This window comes from Strigops habroptila, chromosome 8 (genome assembly GCF_004027225.2).
Source record: "Strigops habroptila isolate Jane chromosome 8, bStrHab1.2.pri, whole genome shotgun sequence".
NCBI classification, from domain to species: Eukaryota; Metazoa; Chordata; class Aves; order Psittaciformes; family Psittacidae; genus Strigops; species Strigops habroptila.
Genome location: NC_044284.2, coordinates 39,775,320 through 39,802,228, shown reverse-complemented (window position 1 = coordinate 39,802,228; position 26,909 = coordinate 39,775,320). Strand labels below are relative to the sequence as shown.

The 26,909-nt window shown below is 36.8% G+C and overlaps 1 protein-coding gene across 3 annotated transcripts in view; it reads right to left on the bottom strand.

The window, feature by feature from the left end:
- The window catches only part of RABGAP1L (RAB GTPase activating protein 1 like), a 252,449-nt gene that overhangs the window by 212,122 nt on the left and 13,418 nt on the right, over positions 1-26,909 (bottom strand). For all 3 annotated transcript variants that reach the window (XM_030493475.1, XM_030493474.1, XM_030493476.1), the window contains 6 exons: positions 9,298-9,465; positions 7,867-8,059; positions 5,919-6,129; positions 3,736-3,910; positions 2,806-2,966; positions 1,875-1,985 (listed from right to left, as the gene is read on the bottom strand). In XM_030493475.1, coding sequence (XP_030349335.1) covers positions 1,875-1,985; positions 2,806-2,966; positions 3,736-3,910; positions 5,919-6,129; positions 7,867-8,059; positions 9,298-9,432 — 986 coding nt within the window. In that variant the 5' untranslated portion in view covers positions 9,433-9,465. The remainder of the gene's footprint in view (positions 1-1,874; positions 1,986-2,805; positions 2,967-3,735; positions 3,911-5,918; positions 6,130-7,866; positions 8,060-9,297; positions 9,466-26,909) is intronic.

Below are 26,909 nucleotides of genomic sequence, written 5' to 3'. Positions count from 1 at the left end.
ACAGCATAATGCAGTGTGATGCAAAGCAACCGAGGTAGCTAGTGTGCTAGGACTTACATTTAACCTCACAAGCAGGCTCCTCTGTGAAACTAATTAGACCAGGCAGAACGTTGCGGTAAACCGACTATTTTTTGTTCCTGGGGTAGAACATCTCTGAGAGAACTATAAATTATAATAGCAGAGGGGTCACTAGCTTCTATTAGAGGCCAAAGTAACTCAACTGAGAGTAACCTACTCCATCAACCTAACCAAGCAACAGGCCCTATCCAAACACCAGGAGGTGGGAAGTTTCTCTGAGTGATATCAGCTTTACTCTTCTAAGACCAGGAAGAAAGATTCTTGAATTCTTTAGACCAAAGACTAAATTTCTTTAGCAACAATATTTTTCTGCGTTATGATTTCCACTTAGAAATACTTCTGAAGACACATTAAATTGCTTAAAAGCTCGCTGTCTGATATAACCTGATCAGCTATACTGGTTTTGAATTTTAATATTATGAATAGTAAGAATATTAAATTACTTACAAGCCTATGTACGTCTTGTCAATCAAATAACTTTTTATCAGCCAAGCTTGTGATGATAAAAATAACATCCTAATTGAATATCCTAAACAATACCAAAATAAAAGCTTATTTCTAAGGACGGGAGCTTTACTGGGGGGGGGGGGGAACAAAACAAAACAGAAACCCAACAATTAAATGCTATTTAGAAATGCTTAAAAGAGCTCATAATTTATTAACTGAATTCTGAAGCCAAAACTATTTCAATTAAAAATATAATTAAAATAGCATTTTTTAAGCCAGTGAGTAGCAAAAGCATAATTTTACAACATAAAAGAATATTCATAAAAAATTTTGCTATATATTCCCCGTTTAAAATTTCAGTTTTATTTTTGAAACAACAGTTTGATAGCAAGTCAACAGATTAATCTTAAATTATGGGAGGGTTTGGGAGGTTTTTTTTCTTGATTCTCCTGTTATCTTGAATTCCCTTTTCACTAAAAGTGAATTCTCCTATTGTTACTCTTTGATAAGATTGCCATCTGGTGGCGTTTGCTATTTTTAAAAATTGAGCTACTGAGAAGGATTTCCTAATTTAAATTAATACAATATCTACTACTACTGTAGCAACAAGAGTCTACTGTTAATTGAACACGGTAACTAAGAGTTATTCTTCACATGCACAGTCCACTTCTTGTGCACGTGCTTTGCACAAAAAGGCATATTATGCTGTCCAAAAGGGATACCCCTGGTGTGATCTCCAGGAAACACGAGTCATCAACCATTCCTAGGTGCTTCACCACCACTTAAATACAGACGTTAGAATCGTATCACAACAAAACTACAAAGGAATCCTACTTATCTTGAAGACTCCACCAAAAGATTGCTTCTTCTAACCAGCAGGTTGAGTCCAAACTTGTAGTGTTCCAGTACACTGATCTAATAGATTAATATGCTCCAAGATTTAATGTAGCTCAGACAATATAACTTCGTTGCTTACACTAAACAGCGAGATGCTGGTAATGCAGGATTACAATAAATGGAAGGTTTTGCACTACTTAAAACCAACAGAAAGCAGAATCAGAAGCATTTGAATGTTTTAAGTATCCTAACACCACACTCAAAAAGACAATTAAAAAGCAAAACCCAAGAATGTTTGAGTATTACAGGCTATGTTTCTTGGTTTCACCTAAAAATTACACAAATACTTCAGAAGGAATTTAAAACTGAACTGTGCACCTATAAATTAATTAAAATTTGCAGTAATACTTTGTGTTATTGTTGTACGTTTTTCTGTCACAAAGCCAGAGAAAAGTACATTAAATACTGTTCTCTCAAAAACATCAACTGCATTATTCTTATAAGAATCTTACCTTTCAATGGCCAGTTCTTTGTTTGTGAGTTGCTGAACTGTAATCACCACTTTCTTCTCAATTCCCTGTTTAAGCTTGAAATACAATTTCTCTCTATCCTTTGGCACAGGGCTAAAATCATAAAGAAACAAGTTTCTTTAGCACAGGTATAGAACATTAACTGTTAAATACAGAAAAGAGAGTGGCAGCCCACTTAAAATGTTAATGGCTCAAGTTATTTGACACCTTCTCTTCCTTTATTCACAAGTTAATAAACCGGCACTGAAAAAAACCAGACTACAGGCTCACACTTAGTATGCTGCCTGGTGTTTATCAAATGTATCCAAAACTACATGGGGTATTTGCAGTTTTAAAATTCTAGAAAATATGCTATATACCAGCTATGAAGCAAAAAATAAATATGACATTTTCACAGAACTAACTCTTACTATCAGCTCTCTCTTCCATTCCAAAAAATCTTGTAATTAACTGTTAGGCAAAGAATACTTTCCTCCTCTGTCCCCTGTAATGCTGAGAGAAGTTTACATTTTTTGAATCTTCAATAAATTTGGACTTCATTAGCTTATTTAAAATAAATAAATTAATAAAGTGACTGCTAGATTGTGGTCACTCAAGAGAATTGGGTTCAATAAAGTGTTTAACAGACTTCCTACTATCTTTTCCATTTACAGAGGCCTACCTTGAGTATCCCTGCCACAAAATCATGTTTAAAAGAAACTAACTCGGAAAAGGTATACTGATTTTTAATCTTAATAGGAAAGATATGGAGAAGAAAATTGTAAAAGCAAAGCAATAGCTTCCTTTTTATAACGAGCCTACTTATGAAGTGAGGCCAAATAATTTTTACTGCAACAGAGTAGCTGTGCATTCTGCAAATAACTATATGCCTTTTGCAAAGAGATTTCTACTTTTCCCTTTCAATTCAGATTACCTAAAATTTCCTTTTCCATCATCTTCTTTGACTTCTAAAGAAACACTGAAAGTGTACACATCACTATCTGGAGTAGGAAGAACAAAGTCCTTAACATGATCAGATGCTTGTTTGGAAGAACGTTTGAATGCTGTTGAGAAACTATATAAAATTCGGCTGACCTGCAGAAAAGCAAAAGAATACTTTTATAAAAACTAAAAAGAGTACTTTTAATAAAACCATTTAATGTGATTTTGAAGGTCATAAAACTATTGTCACTTGCCTCTTACACTGAACACAAAGCGTGCCTCATATAACACAAAGCATTCAGATCAGGAGTTTAATAACAAAGCAAATTCAGTAACATCTGTTTCCATTCATGCCACATTCACTGCTCATGTAATGCTCAGCATTAATAATATTAATAATAATATATTATTTCAAGATTAGGAATGCAACTCATTAGAGGACCTGAATAATGCGCTTTTGAAGTTGTGTATTTAACAACGCAACTAACAGCTTGCTCTTGCATTTCTTTTTCAATCTCTGTTTTTCCACCCTAGAAAAAAACTGTTTCCCCAAACTATCACGTAATTCTTCCTAAAATATCTAGGGCAGAGTACTGTAAAATGATTCTTTGTAACTCATAAAGTCTACATTGCAACTTTATTCTGAAATCTACACAAATGAGGCCTCAAAAACAGAATACTTTCTTAAACTCAGGCTTTCTAAATCTTCCCATCACAGTGCACTTTGGAATTATATTGAAATACTTAAAGAAAAAGAAGTTCTATTAATAGTAACTTATGACTAGCTGCACATTCTGTGAAACTCATTATATATGTGCTAACATTTTTCAAGGCACTATATACCATTTCCACATCTGGAATAACTTCTTAAAATACCACTTCTATCCTTTTTACCAGTCACTGTACAACATTTAATACTTACTGCCTCTTTAATCTCACAGGAAAAAACATGAATCTGGAACTCCTCTGTTCCACAGCTGCTTTCAGTAAATGCAAAACAGTCACTCTCTGAAGTTCCATTTTGTCCACGCACACAAAACAACACCTTATAGATTGGAAATGAGGCTATCTCTATGTTGCTTGATTGATTTATTATTCTGTCAAGGAAAGGAACAGGGGGGATCAAAGAAAAAGGTCAATAAAACAAACATGCCTATCTAAAAGGCTCTTCTGCAATTAGATAAACAAGCATCTAAACTGTAATTACTACTAAATTCAAGTACACAAGATGAGCAGTAGGAACAGAAATGTCAAGCTTCGCAAATTTAATACTTAAATGTTTCTGGCTGTAACACTGGCTTCATTTCTTTTATACTCCATAATATAGACAAATACACTACTTCTACATAATGCAATAACAATGACCATCATTGCTCTGCAATCATTTGTGAAAAACACAAGAGAACAAATGCAGAAACCACAGCAACTGTGAAAACGTGATCTACATACAAAGAAAATGCAATGTTAAAATTTAAATGGCTTTTTTAATTTTAATGGATTTAAGTTCTTTTATACCTCTGTTTAAGAAAGCATTAAGGAAACATTATTTATACAGCTTCTACAGGACTATATAGCTTAGCAAATGCTTGCTGCCATGTTCAAGTGAATATTAATCACAGATTTAAGGGCTCATACAAAATTTTAAATTCCTCTCAAACTCAGAACCCAAAGAATATTTCAGAAACTTTAAAGAAGGCAACAGGGGTGGTGGTCTCAGAACAGACTACTAGACAGTGAGTTTTACAGAGTAATAGAGCTACACAGGTCTCTGTCTTTTTGCTACTTGTCCATATGCACGTTCACATCAAAGGTAAGTAAACATCTGTTACCTGGAATAGAATCTCAAGTCTGTAACAATAAAAATAAAGGACTAGTCTTCTAAAGGCAAGAAAAGCCCAGACAGGATTTAGCATACTGTAATATTGGTGGGACATGCCAAATGGAACCCCACGTGACAAGTATTCAGATACTTGTCTGAATGGAATGGAAACACTCCTCAAAGATGACACTGGTGTCACTCAAACTGTGATGGAGTGTATTATGTCGCACATGGATTCACCTTTACAGTTCTGCGCAAATTCTTAGGTAGTTCTTTGCTTAATGATGTCCTCTGCAATTAAAGATCAAAAGAACCAGCAGTTTCAACCTTCCTGAATAGCCACAATAGCTATGAAAATAGGTACAGCACTCCAACACTTCACGTCCATGTGACAGTTCCCTCATAAAACTATGTCATGTAATTTCCTAATTCAATTGAAATATTGTTGTAATGTCAAATGAAAACTTAAATTTCGTTCAAAGAGCAAAATGGAAGAAAATAATCCATGTGCTTGAAAGTCCTTTCTGCACAAGATGATAGTAAATACACAGGTGCAGCACAGAAAAGCACAGGAAAGGAATCTAAGCATATCCTTGATATGGATACCCAAGATATCTTGGTATCAGAGTTTAAACATAAAAACCTTGAATATTCAGATGCTCCCTACTTCTGGATACAAAACTGCTACAGATGCACCTTTATTGCACCCTGATTAAGAACTTGACTCTTTCACCACTACGTAAAAAGACCCTTCTCACAAGGGGCAAGTAAATGTTTTCTAGTATCTAGAGACTATCAGCATATGCATCATGAGCCAAACTCAAGTTTTGGCTTTAGCATAGCTGTCTGGAAATAGAGACTAGCAAGGCTTAAGTACTCGACATCTGTGGAAGAGTCTAAAACTGAAACTTCTTCAGCTAACCCAAAGCCAGCAGGACTACTATTGCCTCAACATATTTACCTTGGAGGTGATTATTTTCTCCCAGTCGCTCTAGCCTGTAGGCATTATCAGCTCTCCCTTTCCAGTGGAAATCTTACCGTATTAGAGCAGAGATGCAGGCAGAAAGATAAGCTTCTGTTGACTGGCAACTACTACCACCAGCTATGTACTGCATGTTAAATGTGAGCATGCATTTTGTACCTTCAGAGGAATTTCTCAATGCTAACTTTCTTCAGTAAGAACTTCAGGTGCAAATCCAGCAATTCTACTTCCCTGTGCAAGTAACAAAGTCAGACTCGCCTTTTATGTGTCTGTGCAAGTAACAAAAGAAACATTTGTATGTTACCTTACAGAGCCTTCTGGAATGTTTGGAACATAAAGTGTTACAGGTAAAGGGGCTTGACTTGAGGATTTCATGTTTGCCATGGCATGCAGAGCTTCTGGTTCATTTCGAGGGGCAGACACTTTTGTGCAACCTAAATAAGTCAGTTTGTTAAACAATACGCTGTCCTCTTCCAGGGGTTCACCAGGAAAAAATGGCCTCGGTGCAGAGATTTCTGAAAACAAAGAAACCACTTCCTTAAGCATTTGCCTTTTTTTTTTTTTTTTTTTTTTTTTTTTTTTAAACACATTGCTTTCTGAATGAGTTCCACAGCAAAATCTCCCACTTTTTCTGAGAATGGACATAGGATTTAAAAGTTCAACTCTAATAGTAAGAAATCCATCTGGGACAAATTGCCTTTTGTTTCTCTTTTGCAGTGCCAGAACACAATTTTTGTTCAAGCTCCGTTCCCCAGCTGTTCCTTTCTTTAGTTTCCTTATACTTCCTTCTAATTCCTACTCATTTTGCATAAAGATGCTTCTAATTCTCTTCCCTCACAGGTCTTTGCAGCTTGTGTAGAATTATGAAATGGGGTTCACATTCCTGGGATAGCTATATTAAGTGCATGAAACCAACAGAGAGCTGGAAAAAAGAAAAAGGATATCTGTTTGCTCCTCTACTCAGCAGGAAAGAAACATTCTTTTTCTACTATCTTACTACTGTGGACTGGGGAGATCTCAAGGGGGCTTTTGGGAGTTTTGCCATTATTGCTGTTTTCTGGTGGGTTTTTTTAAGGCATTTTGTCATTTGAGAAACAAGAGGAGAGGTGGTAGACAGAGTAACCTAGGTTGAAAAGACCTCTCCTGCTCAAAGACAGATCAGGTTAGATTATGGCTAGTTCTAAAACTGAATAAGGTTACTCAGTGCCCTATCCAGCTGAGTTTTCATATCTCCAAAGACAGACATTCCAAACCTCTCTAAGCAATATGCCCTGTTACTTCTATTCCTTATTACTATAGCTATTATTTCCACGATCCTTAAATCATAAAGGTTGCAAAATTGAATTATCCCTAGGCAGGGGGGAAGAGGTGGAATGTATCTACAATTATTTTTTTGTCCACTCATGCTAAGCATTGTGTTCTGTTTGAAGCATGTCAGACAGAAAGCCAGTAAGGTTTTTATATACGCATATCTGTACATGTATATAAAAGATGGGTGTTTCCATTATGCACAAGCTGTCTATCTTATTCTACCACAAAAACTCTTTTTTTTTCCCCCCACTTTCCAAGCAGATGCTTTGGGAATTATCTGACACAAAGCCACAGAAGTGCTCTGTGTACCACTGAGGGGAAAAAAAGTCTAATTCAAGGCCCGCTGAGATGGCCACAGCCTCGTATTCCTAATGTACAGAGATATATTTTTTAAAAATCTACAATATACAATATATTTTAAATACAAAGCTTTCTGTCTTCCCTTTTTTACCAAAACTTCAAATACCAGAAAAGTACCACAACCATTCCTAGCAAATAGCAATTCCAAATGTGTCCTTACTGATACCTGGCAATAGAATCAGAGAGGAAAAGTTTATCAGTTTTCACAAGGTATATTCCATTTCCAAGTAGTACTGTCAAGAAAACTGCCCTGGAATTTCTCATACATCATCAGTAGCATTTCTACCTCGGCTATAGCCCATTCAGTAAGTTACACAACACTTAGTCCTAACTCATCTAGGACTAGAGACGAAATGAAAATTATCTTGACCAAAACACAGCAGCACAGGCTATCAATCTGATGATACTCTATTTCTATTATCCTCAGATAATCAGAAAAGGAGAGGACGCCCAGGGTATTGTTCAGTACAGTTTTGGAATGAAGCTCCAGAAAGCTTTATATTCATTTTCAGGTTAACCTGAAACTGCATAAAGAAAACGACTGCCATATATGATTGATGGGGGAAGCACTTTAGGAATACCTGTAGTAGAAGGGTCTAAAGCAAGGTGCAAAGATGGCTGATGCGTTTGACTTGCTGACCCATCTTGAGCTGCCTGGCTGCTTGCATCACTGGAACTTTCCTGGAGAGCAGTGAAATTGTTCTGGTCTTTTTCAGAATCCCTCAGTAACTCTTCCATTGCTTTCTCCAGCTGATCATCTCCATTTGAAAATACCTGTAAGCAGAAGACGACATATTTTAAAGATACCTGTAGCTTTACTTTCAGTATTATTTTTCAAACGTATAGTCTTACTGCAAAAGTTAAGAACCTTTCTGAACAAGACAACCCAATAAGAATCAACAAAATTAAATCAAATATAATCCAGTGTCCCATCTCATTACATAAAATGCACATATTCTTACTGCTAATCCAACAACCATCCATCTAAAAACTACGGACTCTCAAAAATAACAGATTTGTGTGTTTATACCCTCAATTCAGAATAAAGATTAGACTTGGTTATAGATTAGTCTTGAACAAAATTTTACTTTCTTAGTCATACCCATTTTAGTTGGTTCACCAATTGTCCCACAGATAGAAAGGATGCAAGTCTAAGGAAATGGCAAGAAAATGGTGAGACGTGTTCCCTGGTGCGGGCAGGTGTAAATACAGCCTTTCACAAGTACTAGTTTTTCAGACCAAAAAAACCCATGGCCAATAATAAACTTGCATCATGGATTCCACCTCCAGCTCACCTGCCTCTTTCCAGACAATTACTAAAGAAACAGCTAGTTTAATGCAGGCAGAAATCACTGGCTGTAAATAACTGCCAGTTATGCAAAGACAGACTAAGTACTCATTGTGATTTCAAGAGGAACAAATTCCTATTGTTCCAAGCAGACCAAAACCAGTAAATCTGCTACTGCAACTCAAGTGGGAAAATTTGTAATTAACCAATCAGCTGTCATCCAAATGCTAAAATATTCTGCTACTTAGAGGTAGAAAGCTTTTAGAAAATGTCTTAGTCATACCTAAAGTAACACTAAGCAGGAAAACTAAATTAAAAAGTAAAAACCGAGACCCTCTGTGGTCTATTTCTATGTGGCCTAATTTACATGCTTTTAAGATAACAACATTCAGAGACTCTGATCCCTACATAAAGAATATTTCCCAAACTTTAATCTGAAGCTTATTCTTCGGAAAGAACTTTTTAGTCCTTTACAAATATATAAATCCACAGAATACTAATAAAGCTGACCCCTGAAGAAGTTATTAAAAGAAAAAGTGAACTGCCATTTTTGGACAGATTTGCTTCATCAGAGCAGCCAATTTCACTAGTAATAAGCAAGGAGAAAAATTACAGTCTAAGAGCCTCCTCAAGCACAAACAAGTATCTTTAAATATTCAAAAGAAGTTAAACTTTTTCATCAAAACATATCTTAGTATACATTTAAAATAAAGTAATAGCAAACCTTCAGCTGAGGTTTTTCATCTTTTCCAGGGGTATCCTCCGATTGCTGATGAACCAGGACAAATTCTTCATTAATTAATGTGGATACAGTTTCAGGAATCCTACTGGCTTTGCTAAATGATGTTTTGACTTCCATCTCAGCTCAGTATTCTTCTCCCGCCACAAGAACCTAACAAAGGAAAAACATTAAATAATCAGGCTTGAAGCTGTAAACAATATGTTAATAGGTACAACATGAAGTTATTGTAGAAACTTTATGAATGTATTATACTATATTCCTCAAACTCTGAAATCATTGGCATAAGAAATCTTTTTTTTTTTTTTTTTTTTCCCAGATAGCCAGCATGATTTTTAGGGTATATATTTAAAAATCCTATGATTTAACAGCAGTGGCTGTTATCTACATGTATAGATAACACAGGAGCAAGTTCACCGCAGAGCTTTCACTTCCCCACTTCACATATAGCACAGGGGGAAACAAATTGCTACTGTCGCCTTTCCAAGGCTGGGAAGTGCTCAAAGAAGGGTAGCTCAACCAAATGTTTGTTGTCATGGGTGAACAAGGACAGGTTTGGCTTCACACTGCCCTTCACAGCAGTACCATGCTGCAGAACTGTGCCATGCTCGCTTCTCAATTACAGTTTCAAATCACCAAGTGATCAAGAAAAGAATGCAAATTTAGGTCTAGCTACAGCGAACCACAAAAATGGAACTTAAAAAAGACATGCATGTTCTCCACCATTCTGAATGGCATTACTTGACATGCTAGCCATAAAAGGCAGTTTAGCAACTCTGGACCAAAAAAAAAAAAAAAAAAAAAGAATGTGGGAACTAGACTACTTTCAATACAAGAATATTTTCTATCACTTTTGAAACTACAGTCAGCATGCTTTTGGTCTTTCAAAGACTTGGCTTGTCATAACCATTTATACACGCAACTCTACAAAAAGATTTTCCCTCTCCCTAACCTAGCCTCAATTTTATCCATCAACAAGTGAGGGTATTATTCATAGAAATCCCAGAATAACTCAAATTTTTGAGAAAACTGACTTGTATAGCATTAAAAACTTTTTAGAAGATTCACATTATAAAACAGTCACTAAACAACAGCTATAGTATTCAGAGAGTGATTACAAATTTGGATTAGCAGTTTAGCACTCTCTCTTTCATACCTCCAGACTAAGCATGCTGTAAACAGTTTATTAACTCCATGTATTTTTTAACAATTGTCATGTAAAAATGTTGCTGAAGAGCTTGAATATTATTTGCAATAAACAGCAAATGTAGCAAAAATTAACATTAATTTCAAAGTAAATCCTCAATGTAAAAGCGAATGTCCACTACTACAGAACTCTTTGAAGGCAGTCAGAAGACATAAAATTATGCTCCCCAAATACTGCATACTCAGAGTTATCATTACCTCTGCGGTTACACCACCACTGGAGAAAACAGCAGAGGATGATGGTCAGTCACATCAGGAGCAAATATCTAGTCTAGCCAAAACCTCTCTCCCAGTCCATACCTACTATTGCTGGACTTACAGAATACGACAAAAACGAAGCCCCACCACTACTTCTAGTATGTTTGCAGAAAGGAGGGATCCCAAGTTACCCTATTTTGACAATTTTTAGTGGTTTAGTCTAAGTTTATTTAGTTTATTTTTTACGCTTATTTATAGGAGAATAACACAGGAACTCCAATATAAAATGGTTCTACTGTATTTATTATCAAAAGACAAATGCAAACTGCTAATATTAGATTATGAGTTCTTTCTGCAGCAAAGTAGAAACTCACAGGCACACTGTTAACTAGGAAAAGTTTTTTGTAGCAATGTTTTAATAATAAAACCAGGGAAAATGTAGCATGCGTAAAGCCAGAGAAATTTATGATAATGCAACTAGAAAAGCACACTGATGTACAAAGTATTTTTTCTTCCCTACGTGGAAAAAGGCAACTTAAGAGAATTCATTCTTCCTAAATTTTAATCTGAAAGACAAATGAAATAAACATTAGATGACTGCAAGGAGCTTCTTATTCAGATCAGATATTTAAAAGTGTACCATACACATTCTTGCAATTACATTTGAGTTGCAAGGCCTTTAATGTCTGTAAGAGTGTACTCCAAGCTTGTTTTTACAATCAGCATTAACTACCCCATCCAATGCAGACACATACCTTTTTTCACACACAACTATGTTAGCTGAATTACCACTCCAGAACCCCCGATTTCAGCCTTTCATTATAGTGTACTCCAACCTGCCATCAGTGCTGTTCATGTGAATGCCCTCTATCCCATTTCAGTCCAAAAGCCACATTAGTTTCAGTTTAGTAGCAAAACATGAACACAAACACGTCAGTCATTCAGGAAATTAATGCCTCAACCAGGAGAATGCAGTTCTACACCATTTAGCTCACACACAGTTACACGAACAAGTGACAATCTCTTGATGTCCATGCTACAGAACTTGCCATATGACAAATTAATAGCAATGCATTCATGGAAAATGTGTCGACTAAAAATGAAAATCTCAGAGTGAACAGACTGTCCATTTCCTCCCCCATCTAGTCGCATGCTATTTAGAAAGCAAAAGCTTTATACACAGTATTTTATGATCAGACTTTGACCAAAAATAGTTTTTAATGCCAGAGACAAACTAAGTACCAAAAATCATGATCAAGTCATTTTCAAATTAAACAATTCATGTCAGAGTTTAAGAATATACCTGTGAGTCTCATGAATCCCCTCAATATTTATACTATCATTAGTAGTAAGCTACTTAGAGGGGAAAAAGTTTCTATTTTAATGTTATAAAGGCACAAAGCCTAATCTTCAGCTAAGCACTTTTGAGGAAAAGCAGTAAAAGGAATAAAAACCTCTCTGAAAGAATCATGCATTAAGGTTATTTGGGGAACGAAAGGAGTAGAACATCTGAAGGGGGGCTTTATTTTTTAGGAACAAGAAGAGACACGTGTGCATTCTGGACTTTCCAGTCAACTCCAGCCAGTAGTTGGTTATGTCATTTCCCTTCTGTCAATAGCTTTAGTCCTATTGAGGACTTACTCCTTTTTTACTCTTTATTGAGTTATAAACTTGAACTCCCCCTTTTCCTACAACAGGTAAAGAACAAAGGACAGCATCACTTACCAAACACATGCAAAATCTAAAAACAGACCCTTACTACTAAACTAATAAATAAGTCTCATGGGGGGGGTTTATTGTCCTTTCTGATGAAAAGCTGAAAAAGTTAAGAAAGTAATCATGTATTCTTGACTTAGTCAAGAACATACAGGCAGTTGTACAGTCTGCAATCACTTCAAGTTTATTCACTGAAGCAGACAATCCAGAAGCTGAATGCCGTCTCAGAATACTGACCAAGGTTTACCATTTGCTTTATCAGTTTAAAGCTACTGGGAGAGCAGTATCCAGCAGTGAGGGACTTACAGTCAGCACCAGAAAAGTCAACAAACATAATATACCTAAGCTACTTTTGCATGAGGTCCAGCAGCTTTAGTGTAATCTGCTAGTGCAGCTTAGATCCAAATGATAAGTGTGGCCAAGGTGTGAATGCACCTTCTGTTCTGCCAATACTGCTGCAAGAATTGAAACCTAAGACCAGATGGTAACTTCTCAAACCACCAGAGCCAAGAGTCAGAACTGTTCTTCCAACAATACCTTCAGAAAGATGTCAACAAATTGTGCTTTGAAATTTCTCTTCACAGTAAGAAATACTGGGAAGTATGTGCTGCTACTGCAAGGAAGTAATTTCTGCAGAAGTATCTTGAACGGTTATGCTCTTTTCTATAGAGAAGATAATTTTTCCTCCACACTTGCATGAACATCAAAAAAAAAAAAAAAAAAAAATCAGAAACCCAGCAACAAATACACAGGAGGAAATTTTTCTACACTCAGCTAAATAAAACCTGGTATGATTAAAGGATTAAAATTTTTCAGAGTAACAATTTTAATAAAGGCTTTCTGACAAACACATTTTTCAGACCAAAGGCTTTTGGAAATACAAAGTAATTAATCACACCTAGTTTTAAAAGGGGGTGGTGGGTGGATCTTGGTTCAGAAAAATATCTTAAGCTGTAGGGATACTACAATGACTGAAGAAAAGTTGTTGTTTTTCCCTGTGAGCTTTATTGTGTAGTTTTGGTCAAGGCACTTAATCTCTCTGCTGTACTTCTGATTTTCAGAGTTTTGCTTATACAAAGTCCTGGATAACAGCTAACCAAGCCATACTACCTGGAACATAGGTGTTCTGGGGCCGAAGACTGGAACTTGCTTCACATCTGCATAGTACTAACCTGTAAGAAGCCCAAACCTAGCAGCTTCCCCACTTCATGCCAGAAAGGCATCCCAGGTTCACTGGAACTCCTGTCATTAAATAGCCTAAGTGGCTGTTAAGCAAGAGAAGCTGAAGAACAGCAATCCTGGAAGACCCAGACAGATTCGGCACTGAATCAGAGTAAGGGACACAGGACAGAAATGCTTATAATTCCTTTCCTCCCTAACACTTGCATGTATTTCATATTGAATCCAGACTTGCAAAAACACCTCACATAAAGACAGACAAATATCTAAGTAGTGCCATGGGATTTCTGGGCAGAGCAGTTCAGGACAGGGCACTGGTGGCAACACACAGTCACTATCACAGGAGAATAAGAATCAAGGTAGAGTTACTGACTTTCCAAAAGGGAGCTGCACTGCAGACCTGATTCAAAAACTGCCTCATCAAGCTGGTCCCCAAAAATAAATACCAATTAAGCAGTTACCAGACATTTTGGGGGTTTACTTTCAGTCTCTGATCAACAAATATTTTAAAGTTACAGCTCAAGTTCACTATTGGGGAGGGTGGGAGGAGGAGATATTCATTTGTTACAGCATTATAGCCAACAACAACAAAAAAAACAACGAACAAAATAAAACAAAAAAAATGTATAAAATGTAAAGCAATGAAAAGACAACAAGCAAGCAAGCAAAAGGTTGATCTATCTATTTTCAGTAAGCAGCACGAAACTTATTTTAAAAAGAAGCTTTTTGCCTTCTTTCAAGGAGGCAATTGAGAGCAGGCTAATTCATAGTTTCTTTTATCAAACAAAATCAGGTCTTGTATGAAAGACAGGCTTTCAAAGCCATATAGTTTCCCTGATGATCTCAAATCCCAAATAAGATACTGGGAAGTAAGTCCTACCTATTTTCAGAACTAAGGTTCCTCAAGAGAATCTCTGAGGCCTTTCTGAGGAGGAAGCTATGCAGAGGTTCATCTTCTGCTAACAAATGTCTGAGGTACAAACATACACTGAAAAGCATGGTCAATTCTTTTTCAGCTACACAATACAATGCATGACAGCAAAAAGAGCATTAAGCTAAGTGAACTTGAAATCACGGACTCTAGGCAACTCAGATTTCCAGTTTACTGAAGCCATGTAGTTAAATTCTAACTTGCCGCGGAGGGAACAGGCAATTGGACACACACTGACAGTTACAAACACACACATATAACTGAGTGTCTCGACCACAGCATCTTACTTTTAAGAAATGTGTCAAAACTATGCATTACTATAGCTCTCACCCCATGAGCTTGCTAACTTTAATGAGGCATACAAAGCTCTCACGCTTACGGGCTTGTTAACAATAATGAGGCATACCTTCCCCAGAAAGCTAACAAATGCTTCAAACACATACAGCTTCACCTTTTCAATGCTTTGTCACTGAAAGACTATACAACCACACAAAATTCCTTATTATATAGTATGTTGACGCAATACAGCTCTTTCTTAAAATCCTTTTCTCTATTGATTGAGTGCAGAAGAAAATCCTAGATGTCATAAAATCAACTTGTTTAAATCTTATTGACAACAGCAGCACTATAATTTTATCCTTAACTCAATTTCTCTTAATGTAATCTTTATATAAGAAGCTAAGCCTCTACATTCACACTAACTACTCTTTTATTAGCCACAAATTGTTTCCTAGTGTCTTATCTCTGGCAGTGAGACTACGTACAGCACATACAGGAAAAACAAAAAATAACCAAGCATTTACTCGGCTTTCTGTTTCCCAAGATTAAAATCAACCTAATACAGAGAAACGACTGCTGCTGCACTGTATTTTAAAATACATGTACATATATGTATATAAAAATTCTTCTGATTTCCAGGAAAGCAATGCTATGAACAAAAGTCTTTCCAACAAACAAACATCAACCTCAAAACAAACCAACAAAAAACCAAACACCACTGCTCCACACACACATAACTAGAAAGCAACCACATAGTTTATTTTGGCAATACTGTCTCTGTGAAAGCAAACCTCTACTATGTAGGCAACAGCAAATAATTAGTCTGTTCATGACGGCAAACTGTTTTTAATTGTTGTACTGGGTGCCTAGATACAGAGGTTTTGCAGGCTGTTTTTACACGTCAATCTTATAACGAAGGAATAACAATTTAAGGAAAACAGAATCAAAAGAGAACTACAGAAACAAGAAAATGTCTGCTTTCCTTCAAAAACATACTATATCCACATCTTCCCAAATAAATTCTCATCAGCACTTTTTAAACGCATCGCATTATGAATACAGAGACATTTATTATAAAGGAGAGATACAGCCTTCCTGACTTGAATCTCTGGATTACACATAAACCACTGAACCACTTGAATATTACAAAGATTCATAGTTTGAATAACTCAGGGAAAAATACTGGGTTTGTTTATCTTAACTTTAAGATCATCAGAATGAAGAACCCTTCTAGAAGAATGGTTGGTACTTAACTGGTTGGTACTTAATTGGAGCATTACTCAGGCAAGGAAGTGGCTGACATTTACAGCCAGAGAAGCACCATCTTTCCTCTTCAGCAGAGATCATCACTGCAAGTCAAAGGCATGAAGGAAGATGAAAAGCAAATTTAAAACCAAAACAAACTCACTGAACTGAACCCCTAAAATTTACATATTGGGTTGAAGAAGTACCATGAACACCTGATGAAATATCAGCCCAGATAAGTGAAAGAATATCAGGTACAGCTTCAGCAAATGAGAGTCATGGAGGACAAGCTACAACCCAGACAAAATAGAGTTAAAAATTAAAAATAAGCTTAAGCACAGTAGCTCATCCTGCCTCAAGGATAACACAATGTAAATAAAGCAACTGTACTATACTGTCACAATTTCCCTATCATCAACTAACACTTCAGATTCTTGAGCCAGTAATTAATTTTTAACTTTGGAAAATATGAAGTAGCAACGAAGAGTATACAATTTTTCATAGCTGCAGTTTCACAAACTTGGGTTTCCTTCGGGTTTTTTTCTCATTGCTACATGATGCTTCCAGACAGCATTCAAATTGAAACCAAACACCAGCTGATTTACTGAACTGTATGGCCACTCGCTCAAAAATGTAATGACCTATATTCCAGGGGAAAGCAGTAGCATAACTGCTACTGCTAACATAATTGTTTTAGATTAGTTTATTCCTTAATAGTAAAAATAACAGTGTTAGTCTAATTTAGCCAATGGAACTACCTCTCTCCATTAAAAATATTAAATATTTCAACCAGATATTTTCTCCACAAGCTATTATTTCCAGTGAGAATTACATGGTGTAAAGCAAAAGAGACCATATGGAAAAGCAGTATGATACAATGCTGTAGTGATCCTGAGTGCCAATCTTCCCCCCTGCCAAACAAGTGCCTTACAAAGCGTCACTTCCGACATGAGTGAAACACACAAGAAATTTTGATTCCTTGCCTGGCACTGACTACCTGCAGAGTTAGTAAAATCCTTGCTCCTCAAAGCCAGAATTTAAAGTTATGACAACTGTTATCTCGAGATTTGCAACATGCATTTTTCAGAATATTAGGTTTTGCAGATTTAACTTGAAATTACATGTTTCATTCTTAACCACAGAAGCTACCATTATACTACCAACCACACACATTGAGATTGCTATTTCTCAAAAACTCTCAAACTGTAGTCAGTCCAGCACTGCACTGCGGCATGGACACTTTTTCATGCTCTCTTCTAATCTCATTTTCTTTAGATATTTCTCTTAATTTCATTTTTCATTCTAGCAGCTGTCAAAGGCAATTGTGAGTTGTTAATTAATAACCACTCCAAACTTTTTTTTATGATTCAGTTTCAGATTTTCCAAAATCGCAAGGACTATGAGTTTTGCTTTGGCAGCAATCGAGACTTCTACTGGTTTTGTATCAAAAATGTGCAATTTCAAGTGCACCCAATACTTAATATGGAAGAAAAATGTTTCCTTTATAATATGAAACAATACCAAGCTTCTTGTTAAAAATAAATACTTCTACATACCTCATACACTTAATACATTTATATTCACTTCCTTGAAACTGCTAACAAGTACATTTCAATGTATAAAGAAAAGCTTCTTAAAAAGCCAGCTTTTAGCAATGATTACAAGAAAGAAAGTTTTTCAATAGATAAATTAATCTGAGGTTGCCAAAGGAAGTTTCTGATTTGTTTTTGCCTCTTCTAGTAATAAAATCTTTTTAGTAGAATTGTTTTAAAGGACAAATTCTATGTTAAGAAATCATGACAAAAAGACTTTTTAGACCCTTCTTATAGTGAAATCATCACTGGCCTCAAAGAAAAACAGCTTTTTTTTAATAAACTTAACCTTTTGCCTAGATCACCATTATCTAGATCTTCTGCACCTTATTTATTAAATTGAATTCCTTTTATTGGGTATTTTTGATGCAAGCCTCAGGCTAATCGAGAGCAGTCCATTAAAAAAAACAAAAAAACCCCACAAACAAACAACATGCTCTTACTGGGGAAAAGGTATCTAAAATAATACAAGAGTTGCTTATGTCATCACCAAGCATAACTGCAAAATTCTTGCAAAAAGCTAGAACATTCATTCCTTGATTCAATTTTCTCATCCAACCACAATGAAAACCAGTATTTGTCTGTTCAGACAGGCTATCCAGAGTAGCTTGAATTTTAAGTGTTATATCATATTTCTAATTTGATAATTATCAAATTCACCTGCTTGCATAAAACAGCCAAAAAGCGGTACCTGCAATTCTATGCCTTTTTTCCTTTCTTTTTTTAATCTTAGCCTCTCTCTCAAAGTTAAGAGTTTAAGACAGCTTCCCAAATACAAGCATGCTGTATTAAATGCAGATATGAAAGCTTACTATCAGTATTTACATACTAAATACTTCCACAAAATATTTTTACTTCTGAAACAAAGGGAGGAAGCTAACAGCTGCTATTCTAAAAATATAAAATTCACAAAAATGTGAAGTGTGAAAGGTCATGCATGTTCTAATCAGTCACTATATAAGCACACCCTTTTCACAACAGTATTTTCAGCATATTATCTTGGTATCCACTAAGGGAGAGTGTTGAATTATAAAGTCCCTAAACACCCTAAACGCAGTCCAAGCTACCAAAATGACAAACACACAGTTGAGAGACTGCAATTAACAAAGGTGGGACAACCTCAGAGCCAAAGTGCTAGAATGGGTAACGTTGGCACCACTGGCAGCAAAACCATGGATATAAGTAAACCATTTACAATACAATGAATTCAAACACAGAGTGCAATCTAGAAGAGCACCAGCATTTCACGAAACATCCAGGTCAAAACCTGTCTTCAATAAGCCCAACAAAGCACACAAGCCCTAACTGTGCAAAATCAGACGATGGCTGTTCAGAAGCCCCAGGAAAACAGATGACACTAGCTGCATTAGTGTCATCTAATTAGCAATAGTGTCATCATTCGATTAACAATATTTACAGTCTCCTGCTGCAGTACTGCTGAGAGAGCCAGAAGTAAGTTGTAAGCATAATGGGGTGCTCAATACATCTGTAGCTTTTTCAGAGTTTACCCCAAGATTTTCATACCTGTGTGACAGCCACAAACAGGCCAAGAATCTTTTAACATTAACATTTAACATTCGGCATGTAAACTTATCTTTAGCTTAAAGTTTGGGTGGTATTTCCTCTGAATGTTATTTGTGGGGGAATATCTGCCCTTCCCTATGTATGTTTAGTATACATGGGTTAGCAGTCCCACTGGTGCAAAGTAAAGTAGTCCTGTCAATAACCCTTTCAATTTTTATTTCTAACGCGAATCCTTTTGAAGAATTGCTCATACAAATTGCTCTTACATCTGCACAGTGTAAGAGGGTAATCTTATTATGGCACCCCACGTGAATTTTCTGGAAAACGTAACAAATAACACAACTGCTTTTCCATACCCCACAGTAGTCATGCTACAGTAGACATATCCCAGTCACTCACTTACTACTAGAAAGAACAAAGAGCAGAATCACAGAGGCCAGGAAGAGAAACTGGGAGGGTCTGCTGGAACAAGGATTTGTATTATTATACCTTTTGATTTCTCTGGTTACTATTGAAAGGTAGATACTAAACTACACTTCACTCTGACCCCTTTTTGGTCAGTCTGACTTTCTGATGTCTCAGTATGATGAAAGAGAAGAATTAGAAAAGGGAAGCTGTAAGGGTCAAAGGCAAATTAGCAGTCGTAACAACAATGGGGAACTTTCACCTTCACATTAACTCTTCTGGGGCTTGACAAAGTATTTACTTGGACATTTTGACCAACTCTTTCCCCTCTCCCCTCACACTTTTTACACAACCCTATAGCAATAAACATCAACAATTAGTATTCAAAACAATGTAAAAATCATTTACTGACTTCTCTGTGTCCTTAGTCACTTTCATTCCTTACCCTTGTTTCCTCAAAATTGTTTAACAGTTACCTCCAAGAAGAATTCTAGCCAGCAGTTCCCAATTTCTTAGAAATTTATACTGCCAACACTAATTAGTAACAATTAGGATCAAGTATAACAGGAATAAAAATACCTTTTTATGACATAAATGTACCTCTACGGGCAAACACAAACTGTCCACATGAACAGGAAGGACTCATATTTCCAAGGGCTAGTCTTCATTGCATCACCTGATCTGAGTTCCAATTCAAGTTTTACTCCAAAACCAACTGTTGGCACACACAAAATGTTCTCCACTGCTGTTACGCACTCCAGTGCTCACAAACACTTAAATTCAAGCTGAAAGTGTTGATACTTGCAAACTACAGATATTCCAGTAATATCTTGAAGTTGGACGTGGAAAAGAACTGCCTAAAAAAGCTGCAACTCTTCCCACCTTCTCAGCTAAGTTTGCACAAGTATCTGGGCAGTCACACACTGAAAGGGACTGGACCGCTTAAGTGACTGACAACTAAACCTAGAGAAAGGAGGGTAAGACCATTTCTTCAGCCAGTTCAACACTTGACTACACAAGCACCTATGTTAGCACAATAATGCACAGACCACAGACAACAACCAAGCAGCTAGGACTGGGAACAGTTACTGCTTATGCAGCACTGCCACCAAGAAGTTACTTGTGAGAGTTCTCTTCAAAATAACAGGAAATAATGAAAGTACACAGCAGTGCAACAAAATAAAACAAAGGCTTCACAGAACGGAGAAGAAAATGCATCCTTTTTCTGCACGTGTTTCAGATGGCTCAGTCTAAATCATATAATCCAGTATTGTTTCTCAGTAACATCTAGGGGAAAAAAAAAAAATTAGGCTCCCAAGGAAAAAAGTATCAGTTTGCAGCATTTAAACTCTTAAAAAGTTTCCTTATAAAGGGAAATATACCAGTACCTTATCTCAGTACAAAGACAAAACCTCCAAATTATTTGCAAGTTCATTTTAAAAGTTTAGCAAGTTATTGACTTTGTCCATATACTTCTACATTAAAATTCTGGATCTTGTATTTTGTATCTAAAAATACACATGCAAACATACTGCACTGGATTAAAATTATTTGCATTTTATTTTCACACTGATTTGCCTGCAAAGGCCCAAGAACTGAAAAGGCATTGCAGAGCCTTTGTACCAAGTTAAAATTTTGGGAAGGGAAGAGTTAATAACAAGAAGAAAAAAATAACATGTAAACTTTTCTTATTACAACATATCTGTGAGAAATACAAATATGTGTATACAATATGCGTGCCCAATACACAAATGCAGGTATTGGAACAAATCTGTGGATCTCAGCAAAATCATCTGGTCTAATTTCAGGAAAAAAGAAAAAAAAAAAAAGAAAAAAACCAGTAACAGTTTGCGTACACAACAGAAGCACAAACTAGAACCATCTTATTATGCTGACATAGTAAATAACAAGACTAGATCTCTGCAAAGTGCAGTAATGAAGTCAAAATATCTAAATTTAATTACTTTGAACTGTTTTCCACTAGAGAAATTTTAGAAAGTGCACACTGCTACAGAATTTATAATCAAAACATTCAAAAATACCAGGAAACGTGTCACTATTACACTACGGTAAGGCCCTAACACTACACAAGTAATTGCACTGAATAGAAAAAGGACTGTATTTCAATATTACTACTTTTTACATGAAATATTGGAGGCAGAGGGGGCAGGGAGAGGCATTTGTAGTTAAGATAGAAACCAATTTACAAAAAAAGGATCTACTTCCCTAAACAGTATTTTGGTCATGAATGGTAAGTTACTGAAATCTGACTCCTTACATTAGAAGGATTACTCCTGAGTTTCATAACGAGTACTGAGAAAAGACCTCATGGTCACTCATATTCACATTCATTTCATTCCTCACCCATGTCACTGACTTACTATACGATGACAAGCAACAAGCCCAACAGTAACATGGAAATCATACTCAGCAACTTAGCAAATGGCCTTCAAGATCCACTCTCAGATTTAGTCACTGACTGAAATCCTGTTTTAACAATTTACTGCTTCTTAAAAATACCTTTCACTTTTATTTTTTCTGTCCTTTAACCTTTTCTTTCTTATTTAGAAATCATATGGAAGATATTAAGAATTTGAGCAATTAAGCCAGGGAGTTGTCCACCATCAGCAGTAATGAACTTCACTCTTCAAGAGTTTGCCAACAGCCTAATGTAAAATGAAAAATCATGTTTGAGAGACAAATGGGCACACTGCAATTTTACCATTAACTAATTATTGAGTACTGTTTTTCACAGAACTGTAGCTCCATTCAAATACCTTTATACTACATTGGGAACCAACTCAGAACTCCCGACCACGCTAAAAAACATGTTTCTGGTCCAAACGGATACCCAGAGACCTCTTCAGACAGAAAAGCTAGACCAGTGACTGACACACCTGAGCCCATAACCAAGGTGTCATCTTGGTACTGCTAAATCAACAAAAGTACATCAGCACAAAACACAACAATTACACCAGCTAAGAAACTGAAGCAACATCAAGCACATGCAGAAGGTTTAAACCAACTTTGCTTCTAAACTGTTTCCACAGACTGGAACTTAAGAACTCTCTCCCTTGTTTTTCTTGAATAACTGCGAGACACAAAACCCGTAACACCTGAGGGGCTGGATGAATGCATGTAATAATTGATCTCCTACTACTCATTTTAAATGGTTCAGTTTCCAAAATTTTAGTTTATTCCAATGATTTCTAAAATGGATTTATGCACTGACAGAAAAACATAAAATTAATTCCACTTGAAAGAACTTATGTACAAACTGTATTACATTAAATATTTAAACAACCATCTTGCTGCTAAATACCAACATCTCCTTTTCATCTACAATGGACGAAAAGAGGAAGGGCATACACTGAAGTTGTAAATTTCTACCTGAGTAATAACTTTAGTTATGGGGAAATTAAAATAAATAAATATATAAAAAGAGGTGTGGTTCTTTTTTCTCATTGTTTTGTCTCCTTGGCACCACAGTACAAGTTGCACTCTACATTTCAGACAGGACTTGCTCCCTTATCACAAGAGCTTGATAATGCTTACTGCTTGCTTACGAGGAACTGATACCTTTCATTCAAACATTTTATGCTCAGGTTAGAATAATTTACTAACCAAGACTTCAAAAATTTATTTTCAAAGATTTACACATTTCTAGATATGAAAGGGTAAAATGAAACAGTTTTGATCTCTGCTTCAGAAGCACACAGAAGGTAGATTCAGGGAAGAGACACAGCCTGTGCATGCAAGGATGGCATTAGAAGAAACCAACATCCAGCTGGAGCTAAAACTGATAAGGGATGAAGGGCAGCAAGGACAGACCCCTGCATCAGCAGCAAAAGGAAGGCTAAGGAAGCAACCTCTCTTGCTCAGTGGAACAGGGGATCTGGTAACCATGTTGACATACTTGATACCTCTTTTGCCCCAGTTTTCACTGGTAAGGTCCGTCCTCAAGCCTACTGGACACCTGAGCCTAGTAGCAGAGTCTGCTGGAGTAAAGAATTACCTCTAAAAGAGGAATCTTGAGCTTGGAAGCACAGAAGTCGGTGGTACGAGACAGGCTGCATCTGAGAGTTCTGAGGGAGCTAGCCCATGCCACTGAGATACCACACTACCACTTTTTGAAAGGCCATAAGATTGGGGGAGGTTCGTTATGACTGGAAAAAAGGCAAATGTCACACCCAGCTTCAAGAAGAGCAAGGAGGAGGATCCAGGACGCTAAAGATCAGCCAGCCTAACCTAAATCCATGAAAGGATTATGGAGCTATTCCTATGTCCAAGAGGGACAAGAAGATGATAGGGAATAGCTAGCATAGATTTACCAAGGGCAAATGATGCCTGATGAACACAATAGCTTACTGCAAATAGGCAACTGGCTTAGCAGATAACGGAAGAGCACTGAATACAGCAGGCCATTAACAAGTCTCCCATAGTATTCTTACAGCCAAACAGCTGAGACAGGCACCGGGGAAGTGAGCAGTAAGATGTTTGGGAAATTGACTGGACTGCTGGGCTGAAAAAACAGCAACTGGCAGTACCAAGTCTGGTAACAAGCAGTTACAATCACATCCCTTGGGAATTATCACTGAAATCAGCACTATCTGATGTCTTTATTAATAACCTGGGTGATGGGACAGGGTGTATACTCGGCAAGTTTACCAGTGACACCAAATTGGGCAAAGCAGTCAAAGCTCTGGAAGGCAGGGCTCCTTCACAGAGGGACCTGGACAGGATGGAGAAATGCATTGACAGGAGCCTCATGAAGTTCAACAGCAAGTGCCACGTCCTGTATCCACAACAGAATAACCCTGTGTGACAAGACAGGTTGGACACAAACCAGATAAAAAGTGACTTTTGCAGAAAAGTACCTGGAGATCCCAGCAGGCAAAAGGTTGAAAATGAGATGGCAGTGTACCCTCACAGCAAAGGAGGCCAAGCACACCCTGGGCTATTTAGCAGGAGTCTAGCCAGCAGGTCCAGGGAAGTAATCCATCCCCTCTATTCAGCACCTGTGAGACCACATTTCGAGTACTGTGTCCAGTTTTGGGCTCCCTGGTACACAACAGACACTGACACACCGGAGCAAGTGCAGAGGAGGCCACCGAGCTGGCCAGGTGGCAGAAGCACATGATGTACAACGTGAGGGTGACAGAACTGAGTTTGCACAGCCTGCAAAAGAAAAAGCTCAGAGAAATCTGTACTGCTGTCTACAATTATCTAACTGGAAGGGTGCAGAAAAGACAGAATTGGACTCTTCTGGATGGTGCACAGTGACAGGACAAGAAGCAACAGACAAGTTGGAAAGTCAATTCCACTTCGCTCAAGGGGAGCAGGTAGGGATCATTATGAGGGTAATCAAACAAAGAAACAGGTTACCCAGAAAGTTTTTAAGGGCTGGAACAAACTTATCTAAATTGCTCTTACTTTAATTTCAGCAGGGAGATGGATTAAATGACCTCCAGAAGTCTCTCCCAACCTAAATGATGCTATTTCATTAGTTCATTACTTCATCTGCCTATGATTCTATTTCATAAACTTTCATTCAGCAATTTTTGCATCAAGTTTATTACTTCTAATTATATATTTAAAAATGTCAGTTGTCCTGTACGTACATGAAGCATGCATCCAATGTGGCACACAAAAATGTAAACATCTCTTACCTACTTGACCATAGAACTTCTTTCATACCACTGTGCTTCTCCCATAGCCATGGAACATAGGTTTTCAACATCAAAGTGATTTCGCACTTTTAAGCTTGCTTGATCTAAAAAAACCCCCATGCGTTCTTTGATATCCTGATTCGTGTTTCAGGGATGATGACAGTAGGAAAGTAGAGGGCTGTAATCCACCTCACTCAGTAGTGGCAAAAACTATTTTTTCCTCTGTCCACTTAAAATCAGTAGAATCATCTTTGTCTGTGCTATTCTTTCCAAAGAGTAAGAAATGTTCCACCAAAGAAATAATACGTCAGAGGTTTTCCACAAGGACCTTACTCATCTGTCAGAGTAATCTGTTTAACTAACCAGGTTTGGGGAACCTTTTTTTTTTTTAATTATTTATTGATGCACTGTTTACAAACAGTCACACCCAACAAACTACTTTTTCATCTTCACAAAGACCACTCTTGGAATACTTCTGGTATCAAAATCAAGTACACACCTTACAAGCCACCCAGGTATTTTCTAATAATCTACACATTGGTTTTGTGTCTTTTTGAACTTAAGAATACAGAAAAAGGTGAAATAGAGCAATCTTTTCAAATATGTCAGCTTTGCTCGTGAACCAGGACTCTGTCAAAGACGAAAGATTCTCTTCAGCAATGTGGCATACAGTAATGGCTCCTTTGACAGCTGTACCAGTGTAACAGAGTAAGACTGAAGCTGGAACAAATTGCCAAAGGTATGAATTTCAAAAAACATATCTTATGAAAATATACCTGAAATCTTCATCTCCATTAAAAGGACACCTCTATGAAGTTCAGTGTTAATACTCGAAATGTGCATTTTAACTTTCACTTAGAAAGGTCAAGATTAAAATTCATGGGAAGAAACCAAGAGCATGGTTTACAGGAAAGATTAGTATAGGTAGTGGTCAAAAGAGGAAACAAACATTCAGTGTTTCACTTTGACACTTTCTTGCATCCATTTGTTTAAGAGTGCTGCTACTCTTGACACCAAGATCAAAAGTGCTAATATAACATATCAGTCCATTGGGTACATAAAAACGGTATAATCCAATGACAAATTAATCTAGACCGGAAATTAGAAGGTGTGTAATTACTAAGGTCAGTCAAGTCTGAAATAGCCTTCCAATTACAGCAAAGGTGATAACAATATACAGCTGATTATTTTAAAATTAGAGCTGAATAAATTTACAAAAGCCCCTATCTCACAATGCCCAGCTCGCTCCTTGAAATTAATGGATCAACAAAAAGTTTACAAGGAAAGGATATGCAGAAGAAAACCACAGCTACTTCTGTAGACACATGGAAGAAAAATAGACACAGAGATAGCTCTTAAAAGGTAGCAGTCCATTTAATGTTGCTGGAAGTAAACAGAATCATAGAATAGTTTGGATTGGGAGGGACCTTAAAGATCATAGAACCACTAGATCAGGTTGCTCCAAGCCCCATCCAACCTGGCCCTGAACACTTCCAGAGATGGAGCACCCACAAATTCTCTGGGCAACCTGTTCAGTGCCTCACCACTCTCATAGTTTCTTCCTTATATCTAATATAAATCTGTCCTCTTTCAGTTTAAAGCCATTACAAATGACACCATAGCTTCATAATCATTGTAAGCCAGTACTGAGCA